This window comes from Lutra lutra, chromosome 3 (genome assembly GCF_902655055.1).
Source record: "Lutra lutra chromosome 3, mLutLut1.2, whole genome shotgun sequence".
NCBI lineage: Eukaryota > Metazoa > Chordata > Mammalia > Carnivora > Mustelidae > Lutra > Lutra lutra.
The window spans coordinates 74,045,162-74,073,100 of NC_062280.1; the positions used below are offsets into that span (position 1 = coordinate 74,045,162).

Genomic DNA, 27,939 nt, shown 5'->3' on the forward strand with positions numbered 1-27,939 from the left:
CTCTCTCTGTCAAATAAATAAATAAAATCTTTAAAAAAAATTGCTTGTATGAATGAAACAATTAGGATAGTTACTGCGGTTTGGAGATATTCCGCTGTTTGTGGAGCATACGTATTTTACTTCTGCACATAAGCATTAATGTTTACCTTCCCTGGAAATGGGTAAATCCTTGTATTATGGTTTAGGGACATTTACATGTCAGTTTACAGAATGTATAAATCTCGTAGGTCAAGAATGGAACCATGTGTGCTGTAGTGCTTTGTATCAGTTTTCTGAGGCAGAAAAATTGAGAAAATGATCATATTTTGGCAAGAGTTCTTCAATTTGCAATTTGGAATTTCAACTGATAGCAGGAGAATTAAGATCCATTAAAATAGATGGTACATGGTTTATGACTGTGCCAAATTCTTGATTGAATAATGAGTTGGCTGCTTGTAATTTCTCACTGTCATTTCATAGTACTTCCATTTTTGCAGTATTTTCAGACTCAAGTTGCTTTTGAAATGGGAAACTATACTTTGGATATGTATCTTTTGGAAAGGCGTATACATGCTTGTTTACAATTAGCAAAGTGGGCTCTGCATATTTTCATCACTTTTCCTACTGAAGGAAATAAATTAAACAACTTTATACTGACAGCAGAAGGATTCTACTAAGGTCTCTCAACTAATCTTTGTCCATGTGAGGATTGTCCTCTTTCAATACTTCACTGCCTGGTGAGGAACTAGAAAGGAAGATTTAGTGGAAGATTAATGTGATTCTATCTTACAAATGGCAATCCAGTATAATCTCCAACTTAATTCAGTAGATGGGTAAGTAAGTGATTTTTAAGATTTTCTGAGAAAATAGATTTCCCTCTGTAGCCTCTCAGGAGAGGAGAAAGTGTTTCTTAATCAGAATATCAGTTTCAGGTGTATTTTATTATTCTCTTATTGTCTGTTTAAAGATGACAGTGATATCTTTATAAAGTTTTAAGGGAAAAATGTTGAACTAAGCTCAAAAGCAATTTTTGAAGTCTGGGGTTTCCCCTTCCCAGTAAAAACTTATGAGTTCTGCCCTGTAGTATTGAGGGAGGACCATTTGTTCCATTAATGGGAAAGACTGTATGTGTGGCACAGATCAGTATGCATTCCTCTGAAAACAGTCTTTCTCAGTATTAGAACTAGGTTTTTAGAATTATAAATTAAAAGGCAGCTTTTCCTCTCCCTTTTGACAAGGGGTGTCCCATTCTACCTACCATCACTTTTATTTCAAGCAATTTTAAACCGATATGGTGTTGTTTTCTAGAGAGTTTGGACTATAATTTGGAAAGAAGTACATAGTTCATGTTTGACACCTCAGACTGTTATATCTCAGTTCTGATTGTTCTGTCTTAAACTTGATTTATCCTGGAGGTGTTGAAGTAAATTAAAAGGAGCTAGGTTTAGCACTTACATTATAAAATAATTAAAACTTCTCTCTATTCAGTGGTAATTCTTGGAAATAATTTGTTACATGTAGAAAATGGCATTATTTTAAATGAGCGTGTGTGTGTGTGTGTGTGTGTGTGCATGCATGCACGCACGCATGAATGCATGTTCTTTCCTTCCTCTGAAGCAGAGTAAATAACCTCGCCAAATGTTTGATTAATTGGAATCTGTACTCTGTGACCCAGCAAAATGTATTAAACTTGAGGACAGTTACAAGGCCTACTTTCAACCAGGAGCTAGTCAGAGCAAGTCATTACACCCTTACAAAAATGAAAAATAAAAATGACGCACCAGAGACTGTTTGGCATTAACTTTTGGCTCTTCCCTTAATATAAATGGAGGGAAATACCTACTCTATAAGATGTATTGTTTCATTCTTTAAAACCAAGAGTTAATTCTCTTGTTAAAGAACATTCTTATTGTTTACAGTGTGGACTTCTAGCTGTCACTTCAAGTGGGACTGATAGTTATACCAGTAGCCTTAAATGCTGTCTGATTTCATCTGTGGTATCAGCTCTGAGGAAGAACCAATTACCTGTCTACATTTTAAGTTTCGTCTCTCTGGAGATTTGCAATTAACAGAATTCTCTTCACATACCCTTTTTTGAATTTATTTATTAACTTATTTTTTGTGTGTGTATCTGTATTTGAGATAGTGTGCTCTTAACTTTATATCCAACAAAGTACATTTGATATTGTGTAAGTTAAATAGACATAGTTCCTGGCTTCTAGCAATCACTATAGATGGTGTATATCATAATAAATTTTAGGTGTTTAAATTTTTGTATGGTTAGGTACAAGGAGTTTGGTATTGGAGCTTTGGCTTCTGATACAGTATGAGATTACTAGACTACCTCCCAAATAGACTCACGGTTCAGGAATTTGGGCTGTTCTAGAGTCTACACAGAATGTTTTGATTTACTTCTTGAATAAATAAGCCTTTTCAATACAAAGAAGATTCATGTGTTAACCAAGGTAGTTTAGATATAGGACTACCAATTCAGTGCTTTTATATTTCATCTTTATGAAATTGGAATAGCAGAAATCCTGCTGACATTTGAAATGTTTTAGTATTGATTTGCCAGTAACTAGTTAACTAAGAGATACCTTTACAAATAATGTGTCACATCTACAATGCAAGTTCTGGTTTTCTTTGTGATAAGAAAGAGATATGACTTAGTTCCATAAAAACAGATTTTGCAGAAATTTTCTGATGTGTTTCTTATAGGGATTATTTTTTGGAGAAGATGTTTGGATTGAGAAATCTGTTGGTTTTTAAGTTAGTGTAGAGAATTCTACTCAGTAGATAAGACTAATCAGTGATGGTTTTTTATTTTTCAGGTTTTATATTCAAGTAAATTCCTGGTTGTAGTGTCATTAAAGGGAAGATATTGCCAGCAATTTAACTGAGTCAGTCTACACTTGTGCTCTCAGGTCAATGTAGTTATTTATTTATTTTCAGATAGAACAAAGATAATTTGATATTTCCTTATTAGTCGATAATGAGTTTCTCATCTCTTTTCAGATTATTTACTAATATAAAGTATACTTGGGTACAAGTCAGATGACATGAGGGATTCTAGTAAAAAATACATTTATCATAGTAGAAAATATATCATTTATTTCATTAACTCCTGTTTGGCTAAGCAGATTTTGTTTGAGTGTTCCTTAAAATCCCTGAATGAGTATTATTAACCCACCAATAAAATTACTTGTTATAACTGTTCCTCTCAGGTTAGTTCTGACCACAAACCACCAGGGGTCACTTTAACTCAAGGACACTTTTCCCCCTTTCCTCATCTGTGGAATACTCTTAGCATAATTGAATAGCATGGGAATGAGTTTAGAGCTCAAATTCTCAGGATTTGTGATGTCTCTGACTTTTAAAGGAAATATTTTTAGGTTTTCAAATGAGGTTTTTATAGCAATTTTATAGCAAAAAAAATCAATTTTTATATAAATTGATCTTAACCATAGGTAGAGTTACCCAGATTGAGTGTTGTTGTTGTTTTTTAAGAGTAATATTATTTTGATCTTTTGATTATAGGAACTTAAACTTAATTAGTTATAGTGGCAAGTTTTCATGTAAAACTCTAAGAGGCTTTTCTTGCTTTGTGTTTTTAGAATGATGCACAGTCATTACAAATGATCAATTGCCAGAGGATCATAAAGCAATATGGATGCTGTTTTTTATTTGAAAATTTATTTTATGAGAGAGAGAATGGGAATTTACTCATGAGACTTTACTTGTGATAACTAAAAAACTCATTTACTTACTTTTAAAAGATATGGCACTATGAAAACAGACTAAATACAGCTATTTATTTAGTCTGTTTTAATAGTAGCTTTAATAATAAAGCTATTATAAAGCTAAATTATCAGATTAAATAAAACATTTTTTTAAAAGTCAGTATTGAAAACTAATATTTATTATCTAGATACAATAAACTTTCTTTAGCTTTTCATTCTTTTGTGGTAGGTGTTAGTCTGTAACCATCTACCCTGCCTCATTATAAATAGGAATAGTACATGATTGACTAGTTATGTGACTCAGCTGTCAGGTTAAAATCGTGGTCAATATTATTGAGTATGAGTTGTTATATGTACCAAGTGCCCTGAAGCTTACTTAGTTTTTCAGTTTTTTAATTTGAAAGTTTTAAGCATATAGAAACTTTAAAAGAACAGAGTAATGCTCCTCTGTATACCTACAAAATACATCTTGGGTATAACTGGAACAATTTCAGTTATACCCAAGATGTATTTTGTAGATAGTCTTTTCAAACCAAGATTTTATCAAGGCCTGCATATTTATTGTATTTTAGTTGTTTCAGAGATGGAATTCCACTGCAGATTTGCTGTACTAGACATAATATATTTCCCTGCCATTTTCTGGTATATGTGTCCTGGTGCTGGTGGTTTTCATTAATAGCACTTGCTGTAGGTATAGGAGTAGTAGAATCTATGTAGCAGTAGGAGATAGAAGTTACAGGTTGTTGTTAGGAATTTAAAAGTTGTTTTTTGTGGGTAGGGGTGTATCTGGATGGCTTAGTCATTAACTCTTGATCTCAGGGTTGTGAATTAGAGTCCCATGTTAGGTGTTGACATTACTTAAAAGTAAAATCTTTAAAAAAAAAGGTTTGTTTTCTAATGATAGAAGGGCTCTGAATTCTTTCTTATATGTTACTGGTGTGTGTAAGCCAAAACATATAAATAAATTTATTATATGATATTCTACTTATTTTACAAAGAAAAGCAACTTTGTCTAAGCAGGCTTCATATGTCTTACTAGAAGTTGGTACTCCTGGGGCTCCTGGGTGGCTCAGTCAGTCAAGTGTCTGACTCTTGATCTCAGCTAAGGTCTTGATCTCAGGGTCTTTTTTTTTTTTTTTAAAGATTTTATTTATTTATTTGACAGACAGAGATCACAAGTAGGCAGAGAGGCAGGCAGAGAGAGAGAGGAAGGGAAGCAGGCTCCCCGCTGAGCAGAGAGCCTGATGCGGGGCTCGATCCCAGGACTCTGGGATCATGACCTGAGCTGAAGGCAGTGGCTTTAACCCACTGAGCCACCCAGGCGCCCCATTGATCTCAGGGTCTTAAGTTCAAGCCCTGCGTTGGACTCCATGCTGGGCGTGGAGCTACTTAAAAAAATAAGAATGAAAATAAATTTTGAAAAAGTTGATATGCCTCTTAAATAGGAACATTTTAGGAAGATTGAGTTTTCTTTAGTATTTTGGAAACTAGTTTGGTTTTTAGAAGTATAACCCAATTACAGAGGTATCTTTATACCAAGATTTGAAATTACTCACGTTGTATATTTTTTATTTTATAACTGCATAGTGAATAGATAGTTTTCACATACATTTTATTTCAAATATGACTTGAAAGGTGTGTGTGTGTGTGTGTGTGTGTGTGTGTATGTGTGTGGTGTGTGTTAAGTCATTTTTTTGGAAGCTTTGTGGTGTATTTGAAATACTGCTTTTCTAGCAGTCAGGGTATATCTTGGTCCTACTTCTGTCTTTTACTCTTGTCTATTTAGCAGTCTTATAACCTTAGACAAGTCTTTTAACTTCTCTGGTTCTTATGTACTCATCTGAAGAATGGGGATAATACCAGTTCTGCTACCCTGATGGGGTTGTTTCTTATATTAAATAAGACATGTGAAGATAAGTTAGACATCACAGGATTCTATAAAAGTGAGGCATAGGTTATCATTATATTATATATATAAAATTACCTAGTACTGTTTCTTTAGATTTGGCAGTGACTTTTTAAAATACAGATTGAATTATCTCACCTTTAGCGTCAAAGGTGAGTAAATAAATTGTGCAGTGTTTAAAATGAGAATCTAGTCATTTTGTTGGGTGAAATAAAATATGTATTGTGAGTGATTTTATAAAATTAAGTATTCATTTAAGTAAAAGTGAATAGTAGCAAAAATGCACAATTATATAGTAAGTTTTGTTCTCTTGAATGATCTGCATAAATCTTAATGTCGTGTTGATGCAAATTTTATTGATAAATGTGAAAATTTTGTCATCTGAAAGTAACCTCTTGGTAGAACTTTAACCATGTTAAAAATTTACATAGAAAATAAAATTCTGGAGTCCAGCTTGCTTTAATGTTATGGAAAAATTATAGCTAACTTAAACCTTTCTAGTGTTTGTGTTGTATTTCAGCATCACAAAATTTATATGGCTATCAGCTCTCCTCATTTTTCTTTCCTTGTAGCATTTAGTTTGATGCCTAGACTGAATTTTACACTTGCGTAGTTTTAGATACGTAATGTTATCACTCAGAGTTTTGTCACTATTTCATACAAGTAACCTTGAAAGATTTTAGAATTCTGGACATTGTTTGTTAATGTCCAGAATTTTCTATTTAAAAGGGATTATGAGAAGGGATAAAAAGGGGAGTTCCTAGAGTTGTGTATGAAGGCATCACAGATAATTTTTTTTTAAAGTACTTTTACTCACAAAAGTTCCACCATCATCTTCTTCATCTTAAAAGTGTATATCCACCATCATCTTCTTCATTTTAAAAGATGATATAAGAACCTGAGGACACATTATAATTCACAAGTAGTGTAGTGTTCTAGGCATTGATTTTAGTCTTTGAAATTTCTTCTTTGTTCTAAAATAATCCACCTCAAGCCCCAATATTTTGTTTAGGTGCTTCCATAGATCTTTGCTAAGCATTAAGAAGATCTAGTTGCAGACAAATTAAAGATATGGCAACATATGTGTGTATGTATTATACATGGGGATTTCTCCTCCAGGTATTTTATAGAAGTCACTGATGTTCTGTCATCTTAAAGTTATATAAAAAGTTAAGAGTTTTTTTATACTGTATATATTCCTAGGAACTGTACTCTTGATCTCAAATACAGAATGATGACATTTCTATTCTACCTGTCTAGCTTCTCTACAGTATTAAATTTATGTCACATTTTCTTCTTTTTATTAAAATAGAGATGTGCTCCTGCATCTATCCGCCTCATGGACAACCAACAGTTTCAGTTTGGTAAGTAAGGAGTTGTCATTTTAAACACTGCTCATGAAGCCACAAAATTTGTGAAACAGCTGTTACCTGCCAGGAAGAGTACTGAATGAAGAGGTAGGAAGATGAATGTGATAGTTCCTGTCCTGCAGGAAGCTCTCAGTCTAATGAGGACAGACAATTACATAAAGAATGAGTGTAGGATTATTGCGGGTGTTGTGAAAGAAGAGTGCACTGGGTACCCTAGGGTGCAAATGAAGGAGTGGTTGAGCCTGTTGAATTTTGCTGCATGTTGACATGGGGAGTCAGGAAAGCCTTCTTAAAGGACTTTAATGCTTAAGCTAAGTCTTAAAAGGAGAATACAAGTTTGCCTTTTCCCTTTACCAAATTTGTTCACTTATCAGCAAAAAAATATGGAATTGTAAAACCTCAGTGGCATGTTTGTACTTCAAATAGTTCAAGATGGCTCAAACAGAGGGTGGGTGAGAGTTGTTGCAAGAGCTACCAGGTGGGTGGACTAGGGCTTAGCAGGATCGATTTGGATTTTATCTTGTCAGAGGGATTTCTTGTAGAGGTAATAAAATAAATTAGATTTACATCGGAGAAAACTCCATTCTACTAGCATTATGCAGGATGGAGTAGAATGGTGCAAGTGTGGAATAGGAGTTGAAATGCTTCAAGAGGCAAATTTTGGGGGCCCTGATCAAGGCAGGAGTAATGGAGATAAAGAATAAGGCAGAGATTTCCCAAAGCTCAGTTTGCCAAGGTTCAGTAATGGGAAGAGTTGAGAGCAAGTCCCAGATTTCTGATTTGACTGACTGTGTGCATTGAGTAACTGTCTAGAGGAAGAGATGATGATTTGGTGGAAGAGATCTTACAGTGGGTTGCCTTTAAGGTACCATTTGGAATAATCTGGTAGAGAATTCACTAGCAGATAACCATGTTTCTTTTTCTCCCTATTTTGCTTTAAAGTATTTGACTTTCTGATGCAGTTTGTTATCTTTTCATTCTAATTTTATTACTTCTATATTTTTCTCCATATGCTGAAATTGAATTTGGGATCCAAGTTTATAGAATTGAAGTCTTCAGAGCAGTGTCTGAAATTATAGGAATGATTGCTCAGTAGTAAATATTAATGGCTAAGATAGGCAGGTTTTGTGTGTTCTACTTAAAAGTAGTTTAGATTTTAATTTAGAGAGGAGTGATTATTATATAGAAACTTAAGGAAGTCATGTTCATAATATATCAAGAGTTAGGTTTAAAATTAGGTTCTTCCAAGTCATAGCTTTTATTCCTTTAAGTAAATTATTTTCAAAATGATAAAAGCTTAAGATAAGTGTGTCCTATAAATAATGAAATAGTTAAATCAAGTGAAAATGAAGACTTCTGTGTGTTTCAGCCTGCATTTAGAGATGTAGGTCTTAAGAGAGCCATGTATCTGATTAATAATGTTGTGTTATCCATTTATATGCTATTATTATAGTGAATTATGTTAGACGTAGACATATTTATAAAATTAACTGATTTGACTAGATTTTATTTATAATTGGGATTTTAACAATTTAAAATGAAGGTTTAAAGCAAAGATCCTCTGGCCATCTGTCGTCCCTATTCCACATTCCTATTGGTCTGTCTAGGAACATGTTCTAAAGCAGGTTCTACCATCTCTAGTCTGGACCATATCTCTTCTTTCTACTATTTACATGGCCACCCTTTACATGGCCATTAAAGTGGTTTGTTGAACAGACAGATCTGATTCTGCTTCTTAGCTATCTATAACCTTTTTGATTTCTCACTACCTGTTGAAGCCTTTCCATCTATATATCTTTCATGGCTCCATGATCAGGCAACTAAAGAATAACACTTAGCACAGCAAGGGATGTCTAGGACTTTTTACTAGCTGATTTGTGGTGTTTGTACCATATTGGTTGTTAACAAAGCACAAACCCTTATTATTAGATGTTAGGTTTTTTTTTTTTTTTTTTTTTTTTTTGACAGAGAGATCACAAGCAGGCAGAGAGGCAGGCAGAGAGAGAGGAGGAAGCAGGCTCCCTGAGAGAGCAGAGAGCCCGATGCGGGGCTCGATCCCAGGATTCCGAGATCATGACCTGAGCCGAAGGCAGCGGCTTAACCCACTGAGCCACCCAGGCGCCCCCTTTTTTTTTTTTTTTTTATAAGTATTTTTTGAATGAGATTATTTATTTATTTTTTTTAATTTATTTATTTGACAGAGAGAGATCACAAGTAGACGGAGAGGCAGGCAGAGAGAGAGAGAGGGAAGCAGGCTCCCTGCTGAGCAGAGAGCCCGATGCGGGACTCGATCCCAGGACCCTGAGATCATGACCTGAGCCGAAGGCAGCGGCTTAACCCACTGAGCCACCCAGGCGCCCCGATGTTAGTATTTTTAATTTCACTCCTACCTCTGATGCAACCCTTCAGTTTATTATATTGAAATGATATGTTTTAAATATTTTGAAATGACATATCATTGAATATATTGAAATGATCTGTAGATTTCCTCTAAAAACTAAAGTTTGTCAAATTTAGGGCATGTTTCTTGATCATTTTTGTATCTCCTACACCTGTCATATGATAGGCCCTGATGTTGATTGACTTAATCATCCACTTAGCAAAAGAGGGTGAACAAATCTTGAATAGCGCTTAGTACTATGCCAGGCACAATATCAGTATCATGGTTTATCAAATACTCCTCACAGCTGTTCCTGAAAGTGACTCCCAGTTTACAAATGACTCAAAGGCTAGATATTTCAACCAAAGCCCACAGGTTGTATGTGGTAGAGCCAGGGTTAAACGCAAATCTGACTCCAAGGCCCAAGACTTTTTCCCACCTTTTGAGATTGCTTCTTTGAAATGTAGGTATTTATTAAATAACTAAAAATGTTTAACAGTGTAACAACACCAAATTTATAAATCAGACTGTTCAACTAGTAAATTTGAAAACCTAGTTCCTTCATTTACTATAAAAAATAAAACACAGTAGCCAAAATATATTTAGAATGTAATTAATTTGAAAGGCAACAAGAATTTAAGAATAAATAAAAGATCATATCCTCTTAGGTGACTACTAATGCTTGACACACTTAAGGATAGTATTGCTTTTATGATGATTATTCTTCAAAGCTATCATGTCAACTCATTATTTGGGATATATGTGACTAAGTCCCACTAGTGTAATAGAAATTGTGCAAATAAATTTCCATGTGTTAAGATGACCCTTAAGGATTATTTCACATTAGTGACTTTTGGAGTCATAAATTATGTAAAGATATGTGGATCAGAAGGCTTATATGGGAACCCATAATTTCAGTTTCTTGAAAGAATATGACTAACATACACATTTATGTTTATTCATTTCTAATTATTAAGGTAGGATAAATTCCATTTGGGACAGAAAGTGAATATTTTGATGGTATGTTATTTCTAACTTTATACTTTCTAGAAATGGTATTTTTTAAGGCACTGATGATGCTGGAGAAACATTTTTTGACAGGGTACAGTAAAAGAAAAAAAATTTCCCAAACATTTGATCCAGGAACTTGAAAAGATTGCTAGGTTGATCTCTATCAAATCTGCCCTTCATTTTTGTTGTTTTTTGTTTTGTTCAGTTATAGCATGGATAGCTAACTCTTTACCTCTGGTTAAGACTTATGTTACTTGGTCTTTCATGTCACAATTTCCTACTGTAAGTAGTAGAAATATAGTAAGTATAACAGATTCAGATTCTAAAAAAAAAAAAAAAAAAAAGAATGGGAAAAAAAAAATACAAGTCATTGTTTTTTCCCCCTAGAAATCTCTCCCCTACCCACCAAAGAAACTCCTTTGCTATTTGCACCTATTTTAAAGAAGAGATCTCTGTTTTAAACAAACAAACAAAAACAACATCCCAAAATCTTAAAGCTGTTTTTAAAAAATAAAATTTTTATTTGAAAATAACTTCAGATTTACTAGAGACTTTAAAATTCTTTATAACAATTCTTTGTAAATGGTATGCCCCATTTTTCTGAATGGGGGCTTTAGCACTAAGACCAGATGTATGACTCTAACAGTCAAAGGGAGTTAAGAAGTTGTTATTCTGAAAACAATGAGAAAACAGTAAAAGACTTTCACTCAATTAAGCCCAATCCGCAGGCAAAGATGTTAATTTAACAGACTCTGAGACACTGTTTATGTTATTTTGGCAATTTTAACTCTCTGGTTGTGATTAAGGAAGCAATTGCTAGTTTTATGCCAAGAATTCTGGAAGAATTAAGAATTAATTAAGAAACAACCTTAAACTTGGCATTGACTGCATATTTGGTTATAGTTCTGAATGGTTTCTGCATAATTACAAAAAATAAAAGTAAACTCAGCCACCATTGGCTATTCTTAAATAAAAATTAATGAAGTGATTTTACTATGTATAAACTATACCATTGAAAAATAACCTAAACTATATGTAGTATTTACATATAGTAATTTGAGTTCAAAAAGAAACGAGAGGTTTTGTAACAGAAAGTTGTGACTTTTGAAAGAAAATAAAGTTAAAAGATGTAGATATTAATATCAATAGCTATATATAAATGTAGGAAGATTTAAAAAATTGGAGACATGAAACATTCACTTTTTTAGGATACTAAATTAAACTAGCCTCTTAATCTTTTGAAAAAGAGAATTTACTATTAATTTAAATTATGAACTTTTTCTTCTTAGGTCATGCTCTTAAACCTCAGGTTTCCTCTATTTTCACATCATTTTTGGATGGCTTAAAGAAATTTTATATTACAAAGGTAAGAATTTTTGTAAAATGCTAAAATTATAAGTGCTTATGATATTTTGTTTTCTGCCTTCTCCCCCTTCACATGTACCAGTTATCAAGTATGTTTTTTCATGGTGTTATGTACATTTTTAATTATTATTTTTTATGTTGGAATATATATGTTATCAAGTAAATCAGTTATGCATTTAATTTCAGAAATAATTTTTTTCCAGAGATGAAGTTCCTAAAAAATAACATCAGTTTCATGCATGTAAGATTTTTTATAGTTTGATTTTTTATTTTATTTTTTTTGTTATAGATATCTCTATCTAGTGAAATGAGAGTGTGGATTTTTTTTTTTTAATCTTTGCTGAATTCCTTTCCTAAACACTTATGCCAGCTTACATTACCTCTAGGGACACACCGGTGCTGTTTCTTTGTTCCATCCTTGCTATGGCATGTGGGAGTTGTGTTCTGTTATGTTCTAAATGTACTGAAACCGGCCGGTGGGGGAGGGGAGTAGTACTTTATTTTAGTTAGTGTTTCTCATTGAAATTCCAGTGAGACCCATCATTTCCCTGTAATTCCTAGTACAGTTTTTGTCTGCATTAGTTCAGTATGGTTATTTTGCCAGGGGTGGCAACTTTGTGGTTTTTTCCCTTGGTACTTTGCTTGTACCGTCTGAGTAATGGGATTATTAGATGCCTTTGTCTTAAATGTTGTGAAGAATTTTTTGAGTCAGGTGACTCCCTTTTAATTAATTAACTAATTAATTAATTTGGGTGACTCCCTTTTTAATAAGAGTTTTTCTTTTTGGTGCAAAAGTTTCAAAATTTTGTATCTTTTTCTGTGATTATTTAACCACTTCTAAGTTGGGAGCATTTCTTCTCTCTCTTGCTTTTTTTGTTAAGCGGGAATTAAAAAATTTTTATCTTTATTACTCTTTGAATTTATTTCAGTTTAATGATTTGAGATAAAGCTCTAAATTAACCTCACCTTGTACTTCCCCAATTGCTAACCAGTTGTGACAGCACCATTGACTAACTAATCCCTGCTTCTCTTACGTTGACTTGCCATGTCTGAGACATCTTATGTACTGACTCAGGATGTAGACTCCATTTTAATGTATCAAATACTGTATGATTTCTCTTATATGTGCAATCTGGAAAAAATTAAAAAAAAAACACAAAAAACTAAGCTTATAGATACAGAGAACAGACTGGTAACTGCCAGAGACAGGGGTGAGGGGTGGGAAAAGAAGATGAACTTTTTTTGCTTTTAGGGGTTGAGGGGTGGGAGGAGAAGGTGAACTGTTTTTTTGTTTGTTTGTTTGTTTAGTTTATATAAATTGAATTTTAAAAAGGTATCACATTTTTTAAATGGCTTTTTGTTCTTGAAAAATTAAATGGATTTAATTGCTATAGGTCTAGTTCTTGTTTTTTAGAATTTTCCTTGTTTTCCATCATAGCCTACTGTTCATCAACCTAGAAAAACCTTAGAAACTCTTCACCATCTTAGGAAGTCCATTAAGGTTTCTATCAGAATTGGAATGAACCTGTATATTAAGTTGAGCAAGAATTGACAGGTTTATATGCTTAGTTGAGGCATTCTAGAACATAGGTCTTTATAATCCATTTTTAGACATGTTTTCCTAATGAGGTTACATATTTCCTTTTATGGTTATTCTTAGGTATTTTAATTGTATATGTAAGATCTCCTTTGAAAATGTTATTTAAGAAGTTATTTTTGGTGTGTAAGGATGCTGTTATTTTTTACTTTTTGCTCATGTTACATCTTGCTAATTCATTATATTCTATCATTTGGTATTTTTATTTGCTTCTTTATTGCAGCTATAATTCTTACATGTTCTATTGTTGTATTACTTACCCATATGTTATTATAAGTGACACCATGGCATACTTTGAAAATAAGTATTTTTCTATAGCTTTGTTATTTATAACAACCTGAATAGGTGCATTAAACATCCTTTTTGATTCACATGTAAAATTCCAAAGCTCAGTTTTAAAGAGTTGGTATCTTTGAGCCCAGATCAGAAGGAAAAATGAGCAGAATGTATTTTGATTTACTGTTTTGTAGGATAAGACTTATCTGTAATAATTTTTTTTTTTTGGTAGTTCAAAGGATTTGATCCAAATCAGCTGGCTGTTGCTACATTACTATTTGAGGGCGACCGTGAGAAGGTTCTTCAACATGAAAAGCAAGTGTATGACATCGCTGCAAAATTTGGGTATGGCTTTTAGTTCATAATGGCAAGAGAATGTTAATCTAAAATTCTGGTATCTGGGGGTACCTGGGTGGCTCACTGGGTTAAGCCACTGCCTTTGGCTCAGGTCATGATCTCAGGGTCCTGGGATTGAGCCACGCATGAGGCTCTGCTCAGAAGGGAGTCTGCTTCCTTCTTTCTCTCTGCCTGCCTCTCTGCCTACTTGTGATCTCTCTCTCTGTCAAATAAATAAAATCTTTTAAAAAAATAAATAATTAAAATTCTGCTATCTGTCAACAGTTGTTAATGTATCCTTTAAAGTATTAAATTTGGGTAATATATGATAGTCAACTTAAAATGTGTTGGTTTACTTCTAAAATTTGTGATCATATATGAGATATATTAAATATTTTATTATATTTTTCCATTAATGCTGATTTTATAATGTTTGCTTTCATTGTACTAGAGTAAAATATGAAAAATTCATAGTCCTCTTACTATTTAGTGTTAATTGTGTATGTATAAAACATGTCATTAGTATGTTTTTAAAAGGAAATTTTTTAAACAAAAGAATTTGATAAATTTTCTATACTCCACCCCTTGTCACTTACTGTTTTGTGCTGGTATAAAGAAACAGAAAACATTTCACATCTATAACCTACTGAATAATGATTGGGTGGTTTCTTTCTGTCTTCTTGATGGATTATGAGATTGATTGATGAGAACTATAGTGAAAATGCCATTTATCAGGACTACATTTTTTCCCTTTCCTTTCTAAGTACATAAACTAAGTTTCCTGGATAACATTTTCCTTTTTTTATTTCAGAGCTTAAAATATACATTATGTTTAATCTGAGTTCTTTGTAAATATTTACTTTAATTTCCCTTTTTTGCTATGATGAAAATAAATGGGCACTTAATTTGTAGCCTTGTCTTTTAGAATGCCTCACTTTTATGTATTTTTCTCACATACAATATGTAGCGCTTCATTTTTAGGATGTTCTGAACTTAGTATTTAAATGCAGAATTCTTGGAAAAAGATCTAATCTTGGGCTTAATTTTTAGTTTAATTTTATACTGTTTTTGAGTATTGCAAATTAGTTTCTCGGTTTTATTTTTACCTTATTCTGAAATTGGCAAGTGGAGTTTCTTCAGTAAAAGATGAAATTAATTAATCTTTCACTTTTCCTCTTTCACAGTACCTTTTCTGGGAATTACTGATTTTTTAACTAAATTAGTTAAGAGTAATTGTGCTATAAAAGTTCAGTTAGTAACTGAAAGGCTTAGATTACAGGCTAATCTCTGAATTTATTTTTGAAATGTACGTGTACCTACTTTTTAGTTTCTAAGTTTTGGGAGTTTATACATAATTTGATTTTTAGCTTATTTCCTAAAATCCATGGTGTTAGAAAAAATTAAGGTGGTTTAGATGAAAACCTTTTATATATAAAGTAAATCTTTTATTTCTGTTCTTAAATATTAGAGGTTGAAACTTAAACAAAATTTTTTATATATTTAAAAAATTTTTTAAAAAAGATTTTATTTGACAGAGAGATCACAAGTAGGCAGAGAGAGAGAGAGGAGGAAGCAGGTTCCACTCTGAGCAGAGAGCTCAGTGTGGGACTCGATCCCAGGACCCTGAGATCATGACCTAAGCTGAAGGCAGAGGCTTAACCCACTGAGCCACCCAGGCACCCTATATTTTTAAATATTTAATTGGGATTTCAAAATTGTTCAGGAGCACTTGTAGGGAAATGTACACTATAATATTTGAATCATGTTATATAATAAGGTAAATTTGCTTAGTTTCACCTTAATCCCTTCGTCCTCAACCTACTTCCCACACACACCCCCACACATGGATACACATGTATAGAAATTCTACTTTATGGTATCTTTAAGTGTAATTATAATTCAGAGTAGCCAGCAAAATCATTAGTAGTTAATAATGTGCTACATTTCCTATTGGACTGGGTGGGTAGGATGATGGCAAAATGCCTTTTCATGTGAGGTAAGACATAATTTTTATAGGGCAAGTCCTGTCTTCTCTTGGATATCACTGCTGATGCCTAGTATATACTAGATGCTTGATTGAACATTTGTTGAAAGAATTAAGGAAACTGAGTATTTTTCCCTAACAAGTTTTATTCTGTTTCATATATGCCTAACTGCTATGCCCCTCTTTAAACAGTGTATTTTAATCTTTAGGTATTTATCAGAACCATTTTGTCAGTTTTAAGTTGAGCCGCCAACTGTCATGAATTCTACTGTCATATAATTCGTCTTGCTTTTCCCATGTAATTCCGGTCATTTACAACTTAGAAGTTAAAAATGAACTTCCTTAGGATGAATCCAGGTCTTTTTAGATACTGATACTGAAGCCTCAGAACTACTGAGTTCATTCGAGTTATCTGTTTATATCAAACAAAACATATCAAAATCATCCATTAAAATAGGTTATAGTAAGTGAGATACCTATTTAAAGCAAGGGCAAAAGATTAAAACTGAAACTCTGAGTGGGGTCTCGTTTTTTTGGCTATTATTATTTGCTACTTATTAGTTATGTTATAATTAATTTCTTAATGTGCTTTCATCCTGGTTTCCTTCATTTGGATGCAGAAATCTTCTGTATTAATAATTCAGGCTGTCATTAGGCAGATGACTTAGGGCTATTTTGGTTTTGATTTGATTTGATACTTGGAAATATCTTCATATGGTTTTCTAGCAGAAGTCCTGGTTTTCTCCGTGTTTCTCCCTAGGCACTAGTTCTTCGTTCTAATCACTGAAAGATTTAGGGATATTTTTCTTACTTAAGATGCCACTTGGCCAACCCTTGCTCCCCAATGAATGATTTCTTCTGCATAACTAAAAAGCAGCATAAATTTCTTTCTGCTAAAGTTTGATTAGTTAGTTTAGTTCATGTATTTTGTTTTGAATTAGGACATTATTCATCTATCCTTTATTTTCTGTTCTTTTGCTTTATCTTCTATTCCTACCACCTCATTAGCTTTGAATTGATTATTTTAAATAAAGTACTCCCAACAGTTTAGAACATTTTTAAGTGTTATCTTAGCCATTTTTTCCTTCTTTCCTTATACCCCTACCCTAACACTGTTACATACCTTTGAACACGTATGTGCCAATGGAACATAATAGGCAAATGTTGAATAATCATACTTTGGTTGTTTATCTATGTTTGTTAGCAATATACTTTAACTTCTCTAAGCGTTAAACAGAATAAACATTCCCTGTCAGCAATCATGACAGATGTATTGACATTTATCATAGAACTTAAGGTAATGTGTTGTTATTTTTAAAGTGTGTGCTTAAGTTGTTTAATGTAATTCAACATGAGAGTGATTAGGTTCACCAGATGGCTCTTTTATATAAAAAGATTGTCTCTCATTCCTCTTTCATTAGTCTTCCCAGCCCTTTCTCATGAAACAGGTTTAAATTTATTTAAGAACCTTGTTAATTGATGTTTGAGATTTGTGGAGGGGAGTAGGAAGAGATGGATATTGCTACTTTGCCATAAAGTGGTTTGAACCGTAGTATACTTTTAAAGTTTATCACAAATAGAAAATCTGGAATTAGAAAAATTTTAGACATATTTTATTTAGAATTAATTCTATATAGCAATCCTCATCAGTGAACCAATTACTACTTGGACCCAAGTTAAATACCAAAATGGCTGCAAAATGGCAAGTTAGAAGCATTTAATTTCTACACCCTACTCTTGTTTATATATTGTATTTTAAAGTAATCCTGTCTAGAAGATAGAGTTCTGAAAGTTACAAAAAGAGACAGAAAGAGAAAGAGAGAGAGATCGAAGTTACAGAAAGCTAAATTTGCCAGAAAACCTGTGATTCCGAAAAGCAGAATGATTTTTCTTCTCCTTTGGGATTTATGAATAATTAGAATGACTTTGATTTTTTCCTGTTTTGGGTAAGAAAATGCATGTTTCTGTGTGGTTTGTCACACTGAATTCCAAAATGAAGCAGATCTTCCCATCCTACCAGATGTTAACAGGATCTAAAGACAAATGGCTTGAGATGGGATTGCAAAGTAGGACTTTTTCTCACCCTGATTTAAGAGAGACAGGTCTTCTAAATGTCCCTACCTATTACTTCCCACCAAATACCTGCTTAAAGCGTGCCTTCTCAGGGATTCCTAGCGCAGGTCTCCTGCACCCTTTGCTAGTCTTCACTGTCCTTTCTGCTGCTAGGCCCGAGATGAATTGTTCCTGTTTCCTAGCTCAGTAGTGTTTTTTCTTTCTTGAAATCAGTGTCTGACTCTGCTTCAAATCTACCTGAGGTATAGACTCAGATATTTTCCTCCATGCACTTACTTTACCACAGCAACCTTCTGACTTGTCTGCTTCTTGTTTTAGAGCTTTATTTGACCTCCTACCCTGACCTTAAATCCATATATATTCAATCCAGAATTATATTATTTCTTCTTACTTTTCACTTTCAACTGGTTGACTTTAAGTTTTGTCTTCTTTGGTCATTAACATTTAGTAATACAAACAGCCCCCCCCCATTTCATTTCATTGTATTCCATTCCATTCCATTCCATTCCATTCCATTCCATTCCATTGTATTTCATTCTCCTGTATTCCAAGACTAGAGCTGCTCCTGTCAAGTGTTTGCCAGTTCCCTGGGTGATACTGATTTGTTTTTAGGCAGCTGTATTCTAAGTCAGGAAATCTGATTTGGCCCTTACATCTGAGCCTAAAATTGCCTTACAGTATTTATATAGCATAAAGGTACATCTATGAAGTATTACTTACTTACTGCTAAATCCAAGCAAAACTTAGGGGGAAGCAAGAACTTAACTCTAAGGTGTTAATCGAAGCAATAAGAAAATTGATTCTTCGAGAGAAGGCTCAAAGAACAGAGGTTCAAGACCTGAGTCTTAGGCAACACTGTGATTAAGGGCTCAGCATCCTCAGACCAAGGAAGTGTAATTATGGCATTCTATAGAGATACAGAGAAGTTTATCACCCATTATGACCCAAGAAAGTCACATGAAAGTGCACTTTTCTTTTTATCTGGTTTTATTGAGGGATTTTTTTTTTCCCCCATGGGCACTTTGGGCGTTTATGGTAAGTTTTCTTCAGTTGACTAAGAATAGTTAAAATTTAATTTCTGTCTGATGATGGGAACAAGCAAAAGTGAAAGCTCTTTACTGAAGGTAGTAGAATAAGAATGACTTTCACAAAGCAGAGACTTGGACTGAATTATATGTCATATGGGATTAGTTCTAACTAGATCACCAAATACAGTTTCTGTGGATAAAACTACTCTCAAACAGAAATGAATAGTTCATAGTAATAAAACCTTACCTGTTTTCTTGTAATTGTATGTTGCTTCCTAAACTTTAATATTTCTGTGTACATATATTTTGTCTCATTTAAGTTACAAGTTTCATAAAATAAACACTGTGTCTGTTACTTCATATGCAATGCGCATGAGTATGCAAAAAACTTGTTGGCATTTGGAAGATGTAGTCCATCATTGTACATCTTTATATGTGAACAAGACTATAATGACACATGAATATATGGATAAGAATATATGAATAAAATAAGAGTATTTATGTATCTTGTTATGCTTGTGAAGTTTATTAAAGTTTTCTTAAATTTGTTTCTCCTGGCTAATTCTCTGTTGTCAGTATGGGTAGAAGTAGTTGAGTTCATGAGTCAGTTTTATTAGTTTGATAGATAAAAGTTTGAAATTAATGACCAAACTGAAATATTATAAGTGTTTTTAGGTTTTTGTTACCCAAGCTCATTCTTTTCACAGCTCTTTGATACATTTGTGATAAATTAGATTAAAATAAAAATGAGATGCAATGTAATATTTGTTAATCTGTTAAGCAGTTATCTTTGGGTGTCATATTAGTTTGGTTAGTTTTATATATTTTTAATAAATACATATGATATATATTCACAGTTTGTTCTTTAATTACAGTGGATTGGCAGCTGGAGAAGATAATGGACAGAGAGGTTATTTGCTGACGTATGTCATCGCATACATTCGAGTAAGTTATCTTGTATTTCCCTTGTCAGTTTATGTTGCAGACCATACTTTTCCTTACTTTGAATGAATAAAATTATTAAGTTTTAATCTAGTATGGTGTACCACATCATTTACATGAATGTAGGACTAGCTTACGAGTGTTCAGAAGCCCAGTGAAGTCTTCCTTAAATGTCTTTGAGGAATTTAAAGATTATTTAGGTCATTCTACTCTGACTGGTTCATAATCTCTTCTAAAGATATATAATCTTTCTTTAACTCTTTAAAAATTGGTATTTAACTTGGTTCCAAGTAGTAATTGGTTCACTGGTGATGATTGCTATATAAAATTAATTCTAAATAAAATAATTTGTCTAAAATTTTTCTAATTCCAGATTTTCTATTTTTGAGAAACTTTATTAGTCATGTTGGCCAAGAGTCTACTATACTTACCAATAGGAAAGTATTCTTTCAGAAGTTTATTCATTTATTTTGTTTTGTTTTTCTACTTTGGCTGTAATAAACTCAAGTTTTGTAATTGTTTTTGCTCTTATTAGGGTTACATTTTGAAAATATTGCTTGTTTATGTAATTTGAAGGGTCTTATTTTAAAAAGTCATTCCTCAAATGTCCTACTGAGAATTTAACTTTCCCAAGTGCTGAATTTTCTAACTATTCACTTGGAAATTGTTCTGAAGGAGATACATAAACTTATATAAAATTGTTTTTATTTCTCTAAGAAAGTTTGGATTGTTCTCATTTTAAAAATAACTAGTTGGTTAAGCATCTGTCTGCCTTCAGCTCAGGTCATGATCCTCAGGGTCCTGGGATCAGCCCGGTATTAGGCTCCCTGCTCAGCAGGGAGCCTACCTCTCCCTCTGCCTCTACCTGTCTCTCTGCCTACTTGTGCTCTCTTTCTCTGTCAAGTTAATTTTTTAAAAAAAAGTCTTTAAAAAAAATAATTTAATCCTTGGTAAGATCTAAATTTTAGGTTGCAGTAAAGTTGAAGCATATACGTTTTCCTGGGCAACCCCATTCTTCCATGCTGATAAGGAAAATTACATTTATTGCTTGTGTGTTATGTTAGAAATTGTGATTAAGGGATTTACAGATCATGAAAAGTAATAGATGATTTTAGGTCTTATTAATAATGTTTACCTCCATAGACTGTTACTATCCCAAGCTCTCCCCTAGTAAGCAATCTGAATGTATATAAATGTTTTGTTGGGCATTTTCTCTAAGTATATTGACCATTTTCCTATAATACTGAATTTAGAATTCTAGAAAATGAAATGTAACTGTAACAAGTACAGCATAGACACTGTTAAAACGGAATCAGAAGCAATTTTGACATTTGGGGCGGGGTGAATATTTGTTTTGTCTTATTTTTTATTTTCCCAGTGCTTAATACCTTGTCACCAAGTGTATGTACTGCATAAGTGAATGCAGAAGAGAAAATCCACATATTTTAGATCAGTAATATGGGGATTTTTCCTGTCAACCAGTGGTAGAATTGAAATGATTCATTTTGCTAGAAGTGAAAATTTAACATGTATTGATTTTTCTACTTATAAAATTTTCTTTCCTATCTTTGCACTTCTGTGGTGGCTTATGAATTGCTTTTTCCAGTTTTGGTATTAAAGCAGAATTGTATTCCGGTTAAAGAAATTTGTATTGTAAGTTAGTTACCAAATAAGAATTATATCTTGTGTGTTATAAAATACACTTTCCTAGCAGAGATGCTTCCAGATATCCTATCTTATTTAGTTACTACAAAGCGAGGCCCTATATTTTCTAATTTATTTTTAAAGAAAAGTTGATTTCAGGAGAGAGAGATACCTTCTTCCTTTAGTCCCCCTCCCCCACTTCTCTGTTGGCCTGGTCCTTCCATCCTCCTGACCACTTTTTAATGTTGTTTAATTTGCTGTTTAGGTTACTAAAAAAATCAGTCCTAGTATCCCCTGCATGTACACAGATAGTTCTTAGATAGAGACTCCATTCCTTGGAGAAATATTTAAATTCCATGTGTCAGGCACATTGCCTGGTACAAGGGTACAGAAGACAGTAAGACAGACAAAGTTCCTGTCCTCCTGGAGGTTATAGCTCACTCTCAGGGCCACTTTCTAGTGCTTTTATGGAGTGGAGAGTAAAGAGCAGTGGAGGTTACATTAGAAACAGGTAATACTAAAAATTATGTGAAATACTAGCAATATTACAATAGTATTCATTCTTCTGTGCCTGTTGTAATATCTTGATTTTTGTATATATGTTTTAACAGGACTTGGGTTTGGAATACTATGTATTAGGAGAGTCTTTCGAGACTTCTGCTCCTTGGGACAGGTAAAATATAATAAAATGCCTAATATTATTCAAATATGCTATAGGAGTTGCTGAAATAATGGATCTTTGTACATGAATATACGAATTTTTAAATTTTTGTAAAGAAACACTTTTATTTAAATTATTATCTTTGGGATGCCTGGGTGGTTCCAGCCAGTTGAGTATCTGACTATCTCTTTCAGTTCAGATCATAAGATTAAGCCCCCACATTGGGCTCTTGACTCAGCAGAGGGTCTGCTTTAAATTCTCTCTCTCCCTCTCTCTCTCCCCTCCCCTCGTGCTCTTTCTCTAAAATAAATAAATCTTTTAAAAAATCAATATCTGGGGCGCCTGGGTGGCTCAGTGGGTTGAGCCGCTGCCTTCAGCTCGGGTCATGATCTCAGAGTCCTGGGATCGAGCCCCGCATCGGGCTCTCTGCTCGGCAGGGAGCCTGCTTCCTCCTCTCTCTCTGCCTGCCTCTCTGCCTGCTTGTGATCTCTCTGTCAAATAAATAAATAAAATCTTTAAAAAAAAATCAATATCTTCTTCAAAATGTCATATTTGTGAGCCTTTTTGTTTGTTTGAGGCAGATTTGTCCATGTCCCATAGAAGAAGAAGATATTACTGGAATCTACATTTTAAAGAATCTTATTGAGCACTTAAGTGTCACTGTATAGTTTCACTAGCTTTGGTGTAAAATTTTAAGTGCTTAATAGCTTAAATGTCCTCTGAAAAGTTCCCCCAAATTTTAAAACCACTGTTAACCTTCTTTTGTAATAAATGATTTAGCTTTTGATATTTGTAGGGGTATTATTAAGTAAGATTTTAACTTGTATTTCAGTGATTTTTAAAAGAAATCCAGCTTAAGATATTATGTACAATTTCTGTTTTTGCATTATACACATGTACATACAGATACTGGTTTAGGGAATTGATAATAAAAACTGATGAGCAAATGTGAGATGGTTTTATTAAAAATGGACTTTTGAGTTAACTCATTCAGCAATAAAAATTCTTAAGACTGTTGGTACATTTTTGTTTGAGTATGCCTTAACATTTTACTTTTTCTTTATAAAATCTACAAATTATTTTAAGGCTATTATAAAGTAAATAAGATATAACAGATCCATCCCCATGAATCCACCTGTAGATATTACATATCTTAACATTTTTTTTCTACTCTAACCTCTTTACTCCCCTCCCCCAGAAAACTTTTTACTTTTCTGCATTCATTCTTTATCTACTCTGGGTTCTAACTTGGTGCATGGATGTTCATAGTCCATGCATTATAAAACAGTGATCAAGTGTATAGTACCAATCTGTTACTCAGTTTTTGATGTGATATTTTAACAAGGGGATAAATCTTATAAATAAAAAAATCAGCTTACTGACATCTGAACTTTTGAACGGCAAATATCATTTGGTAGCTATTCATAGTTGTCTAGCTATTCATAGTTGTCTCAAAGACCATTTTAGTCTTTTATATGTTTACTTGCTGGGAACGGTAGGTTAGTGTAGTGTTAACTTCTTCAGCATTATGAATTTCCTCATCAGTTACTATTAATTGATGATTGCCATTTGTCTTTCTATTCTTGTAGCTATGGAAGCTAATCATATATTATCTTTTCACTATTTAAATCCTTTTCTTATGTATTTTTTATATATTTATTTTACTCACTGACAATATCTTTTATACAGGGTTATATATTTGTTTTGTTTTCATTTGAAACAATATCATCAGCTGAAGTTTTCTTAAATAAAATTGATGGAAAGCAGCTACATTCCTGACATAAAAGTTACTTGTTACCCATTCAGCAACTTGCTTTTTCTTTCAAACATTTAGCTAGGAAGAGACCATGTTTAGCAGAAACCCATGGGATCAGTCTTCAACTCTCACACATTAGTAGATTGCTAGGCCTTTTCATGCATAAGTCTCTTACGGGATTATTGGTCTTAGTAGTTTTTGTGTATTTCTCAGTAACCTTAGCAAAATGGCTATACCTGTTAAGTGCTCAATGAATATTCTGCAGAGTACTATGAGTGAACTCTGGAATGGTTTAAGAATACAGCCTATAAAAATAGCTGTCTAAAAGGTCTGAATTGGAGATTTAAAGATTTTGGAGACTCACTGGCATGAGACTTGGGATTAAAACCAAGAGAGTAAATACAAACCCTTATAGGTAGTATAGGTGAATGGAAAAAAAAAAAGAGGGCCTGAGAGTGAATTCCAGGGAATCCCAGCATTTAAGGGATGAGCATACAAACGAGAGCTAGCAAAAGAAAATAATATCCAGAGGATTTGGAGGAAAACCAGTGATGTGAGAGAAGCCCAAGGCAGTTTTTTTTTCAAGTAGGAAATAGTCAACAGGGTTAAATTTGCTAATAGGTCAGGTAAGAATTTGAAAGTATACACAGTTATTTTCTTTCCCATAGGATGATCAGTCCAAATGGACTGAACTGTGTACAGGTTCGATGAGAGAATGCTTTCAGAGCCCCTCTGTATAAATCATTTCCAGAAAGTATCCCATTAAGGCTTTTAACCAGTCAGTCAAGTTCTTGGTTCCATCTCCTCCTTACTACTACTGTAGGTTATTATTATTGTTATGTAACAAATTAATGCTATGTAAAAAATCTGTCTTCTAGAGTCATAGTAAAGAACTTGTTTATAAATTTTTAATCTTTATTAACCCCTGTAGCTCTTAAAGTTTAGTAGCTTTAATTTATATTTCAGGTATTTGTTTTATAAGTTGGATTTTCAAAATAATGACACAATAAATTCCAATAATCCAAATACTTTTACAAGAGGTATTTTAAAAACATATATCCTATCATTCCATAATTGAGGCATAGATAAACTTGATAAATCATGTTTGCCTGGAACTCTCATAAAATCAATCAGAATTTATAAAGCTTGCAGATACCATATTAAAAAAAATTTGAGGGACGCCTGGGTGGCTCAGTTGGTTAAGCAGCTGCCTTCGGCTCAGGTCATGATCCCAGCGTCCTGGGATCGAGTCCCGCATCGGGCTCCTTGCTCGTCAGGGAACCTGCTTCTCCCTCTGCCTCTGCCTGCCATTCTGTCTGCCTGTGCTCGCTCTCTCTCCCTCTCTCTCTCTGACAAATAAATAAATAAAATCTTAAAAAAAAAAATTTGACATGCTACTACAGTAGCTAATAAAATACTAAAATCCCATATTTATATTTTAATGTATATTCTTTGTTCTTATTGGAAATATAAGTAACTTTAATGTGTTTAATAAAGCATAATCCATGTAAATATTAGTTTTTTTAATCAGATTGGTTCTCACACAGTCAAATCAGTCTTTAGACTAGAGATGGCCCAGCCTTTTGAGTTTCTTTGTTATCTTTTCTATTCTCCTGATTCTAAAAAGACCAAGATTTAAAATACAGTCAGTGTCAGTATGTAGCCAGAGTGTTTATTGGAGAATAAGGTGGCTTCTATGTCCCTTAGAAGCTTTATTTTCCAAAACAAGTGGAATATGTAGTAATGACAAAATGTTACAGCTCATATTAAAAAAAATAGATTAATCTTTTATCTGTCAAATCTTTTGTCTCTGGATCTCCACCCTAGAACCTCTGATTGACATCCATTTTTTTTTTCTGAGCTTATTCCCCAAATATGGATACGTCACCATTAGATTTCCTCCACTCCCAAATAGGACATTAAAAATTATATCAAAAACTAAACAACAAGGGGCCCCTGCGTGACTTAGTTGTTAAGCTTCTGCTTTTGGCTTAAGTCATGATCCTTGCCGGGATCCTGGGATCCAGCCCAGTTCCCCCCTCCGCAGGAAGCCTTCTTCTCCCTCCTCACTCCCTCTGCTTGTATTCCCTCTCTCGCTATCTCTCTCTCTCTATCAAATAAATAAGTAAAATCTTTAAAAATAAATAAGTAGGGGCGCCTGGGTGGCTCAGTGGGTTAAAGCCTCTGCCTTCGGCTCAGGTCATGATCCCAGGGTCCTGGGATCGAGACCCGCATCGGGCTCTCTGCTCAGCCGGGAGCCTGCTTCCTCCTCTCTCTCTGCCTGCCTCTCTGCCTACTTGTGATCTCTGTCAAATAAATAAATAAAATCTTAAAAAAAAAAAAATCTTTAAAAAATAAATAAGTAAATCAAGCCTATGGTTCTCTTTATTTAAAAAAAAAACACTAAAGAACAAAAGAAATCGGATACCTTCATATTTTAAAACAACAGTATTTCATGGTCAAAATGAATTTTGTTATTTGATGAAATATGAATATAGTGTGTGTTTTAGTTAATAGTGATGTCCTTAGGTCAGTTTCTTAGTTTTGACAAATCTGTCATGGTTAATATAATATGTTAATGTTAGAGGATACTGGGAAAAGAGGAACTCTTTGTACTGTTTTTGTGATTTTTCTGTATCCCAAACTATTTCAAATAAAAAGTTTATTTAAAATTTAGAAAAAAGGATTGACATTTTGAATATTATCAATCCCCTCTTCTCTTTAAGAACTATTTCTTACTTGTCTGTTTTCATTGACTTTTAATATCAATCTAGCATAGCTTTACACATAGTTCATGTGCAGTAAGTCTGTGTTGAACTGTATTTTAGCTTGGTGCTTGACAGTAAGCTATTGGACATTTGGTATAGCATCATAACTACTATTTTTATATTAAGGGAAATGTTTTAGACATGGACACAGGTTGGTATTCCTATAAACCCAGAATTGAATTTTCATTAACGTGTTCATTATGGCTTTTTTAAAGCTTTTTAAATCTTGTAATTAAATTTATTTTGAAATTGGGCTTGCCTGAATATAAGAAACCGCCTTCAGGAGGCTTGAGTATGCTTTTCTGACTTCTGTCTTTCCTATGGCAAAAAAGGGAAGAACTTTGCTCCTTTGAAGTTATAAGTGGAAGGATGCCAGGTAAACGAGCATTTATTCACATTTTTGAAAATTTTTTGAAAACTTCATATTGTGTTCAATGATGTTTTCTAGGGTTGTGGATCTCTGCAGAAATGTAAAAGAGCGAATAACAAGGGAATGCAAAGAGAAGGGTGTTCAGTTTGCTCCTCTTTCTACCTGCAGGTGAGTTGTTGTTGTTGTTGTTGTTCTTATACTACTTACCCTGAAAAGAAAAACAACCCACATTTTCTAATTAGTGGAGAAATGTAATTTGCCAACTGAGGAATATCTTCAGTCTATTCCATTTAGCAAGTTTTCCTAAACTTCCCTTTTGCCACCTTCTTAGGATTGTGCCTAGGATTTTAAAGCAGTCCTTAGCGCTTTAGGAGTAGAATACCTTTCCATGAGTGAGCCTTCTCCTCTACTGGGACAGCATGATAGTGCAGAGCCAAACCTTGGAGCTCCTAGAAAAAGTAAAGGACTCCCTCTTCATTCACTGAAGCTGTAAATCACACATATATTCAAGAAAATATAATTTAATACACACTCAACATAACTTTTTCTTCAATAGACAAAAGGTGCTTTTAACCACTTTGTTATTGATTAAATGAATGGGCATAGAATAAAGGAATGAGTGGAGCAAAATACCCAAATAAAGATTAAGTCGTTGTTTTCAATAGATCTTTCTACGGCAATGGAAATGTTCTTTGTCTCCCCTGTCTGTTATGGTAGCCACAAGCCACATGTGGCTGTGCAGCTGTTGAAATA

General features: G+C 33.5%; 1 protein-coding gene across 1 annotated transcript in view; it reads left to right on the forward strand.

Annotated features, from left to right (window-relative positions):
• AGPS (alkylglycerone phosphate synthase) overlaps positions 1-27,939 on the forward strand; it is a 142,264-nt gene that overhangs the window by 88,491 nt on the left and 25,834 nt on the right. The window contains exons 12-17 of the mRNA XM_047722274.1: positions 6,938-6,989; positions 11,676-11,752; positions 13,857-13,969; positions 19,921-19,990; positions 22,243-22,304; positions 27,265-27,354. Of these exons, the coding sequence (XP_047578230.1) occupies positions 6,938-6,989; positions 11,676-11,752; positions 13,857-13,969; positions 19,921-19,990; positions 22,243-22,304; positions 27,265-27,354 (464 nt within the window). The remainder of the gene's footprint in view (positions 1-6,937; positions 6,990-11,675; positions 11,753-13,856; positions 13,970-19,920; positions 19,991-22,242; positions 22,305-27,264; positions 27,355-27,939) is intronic.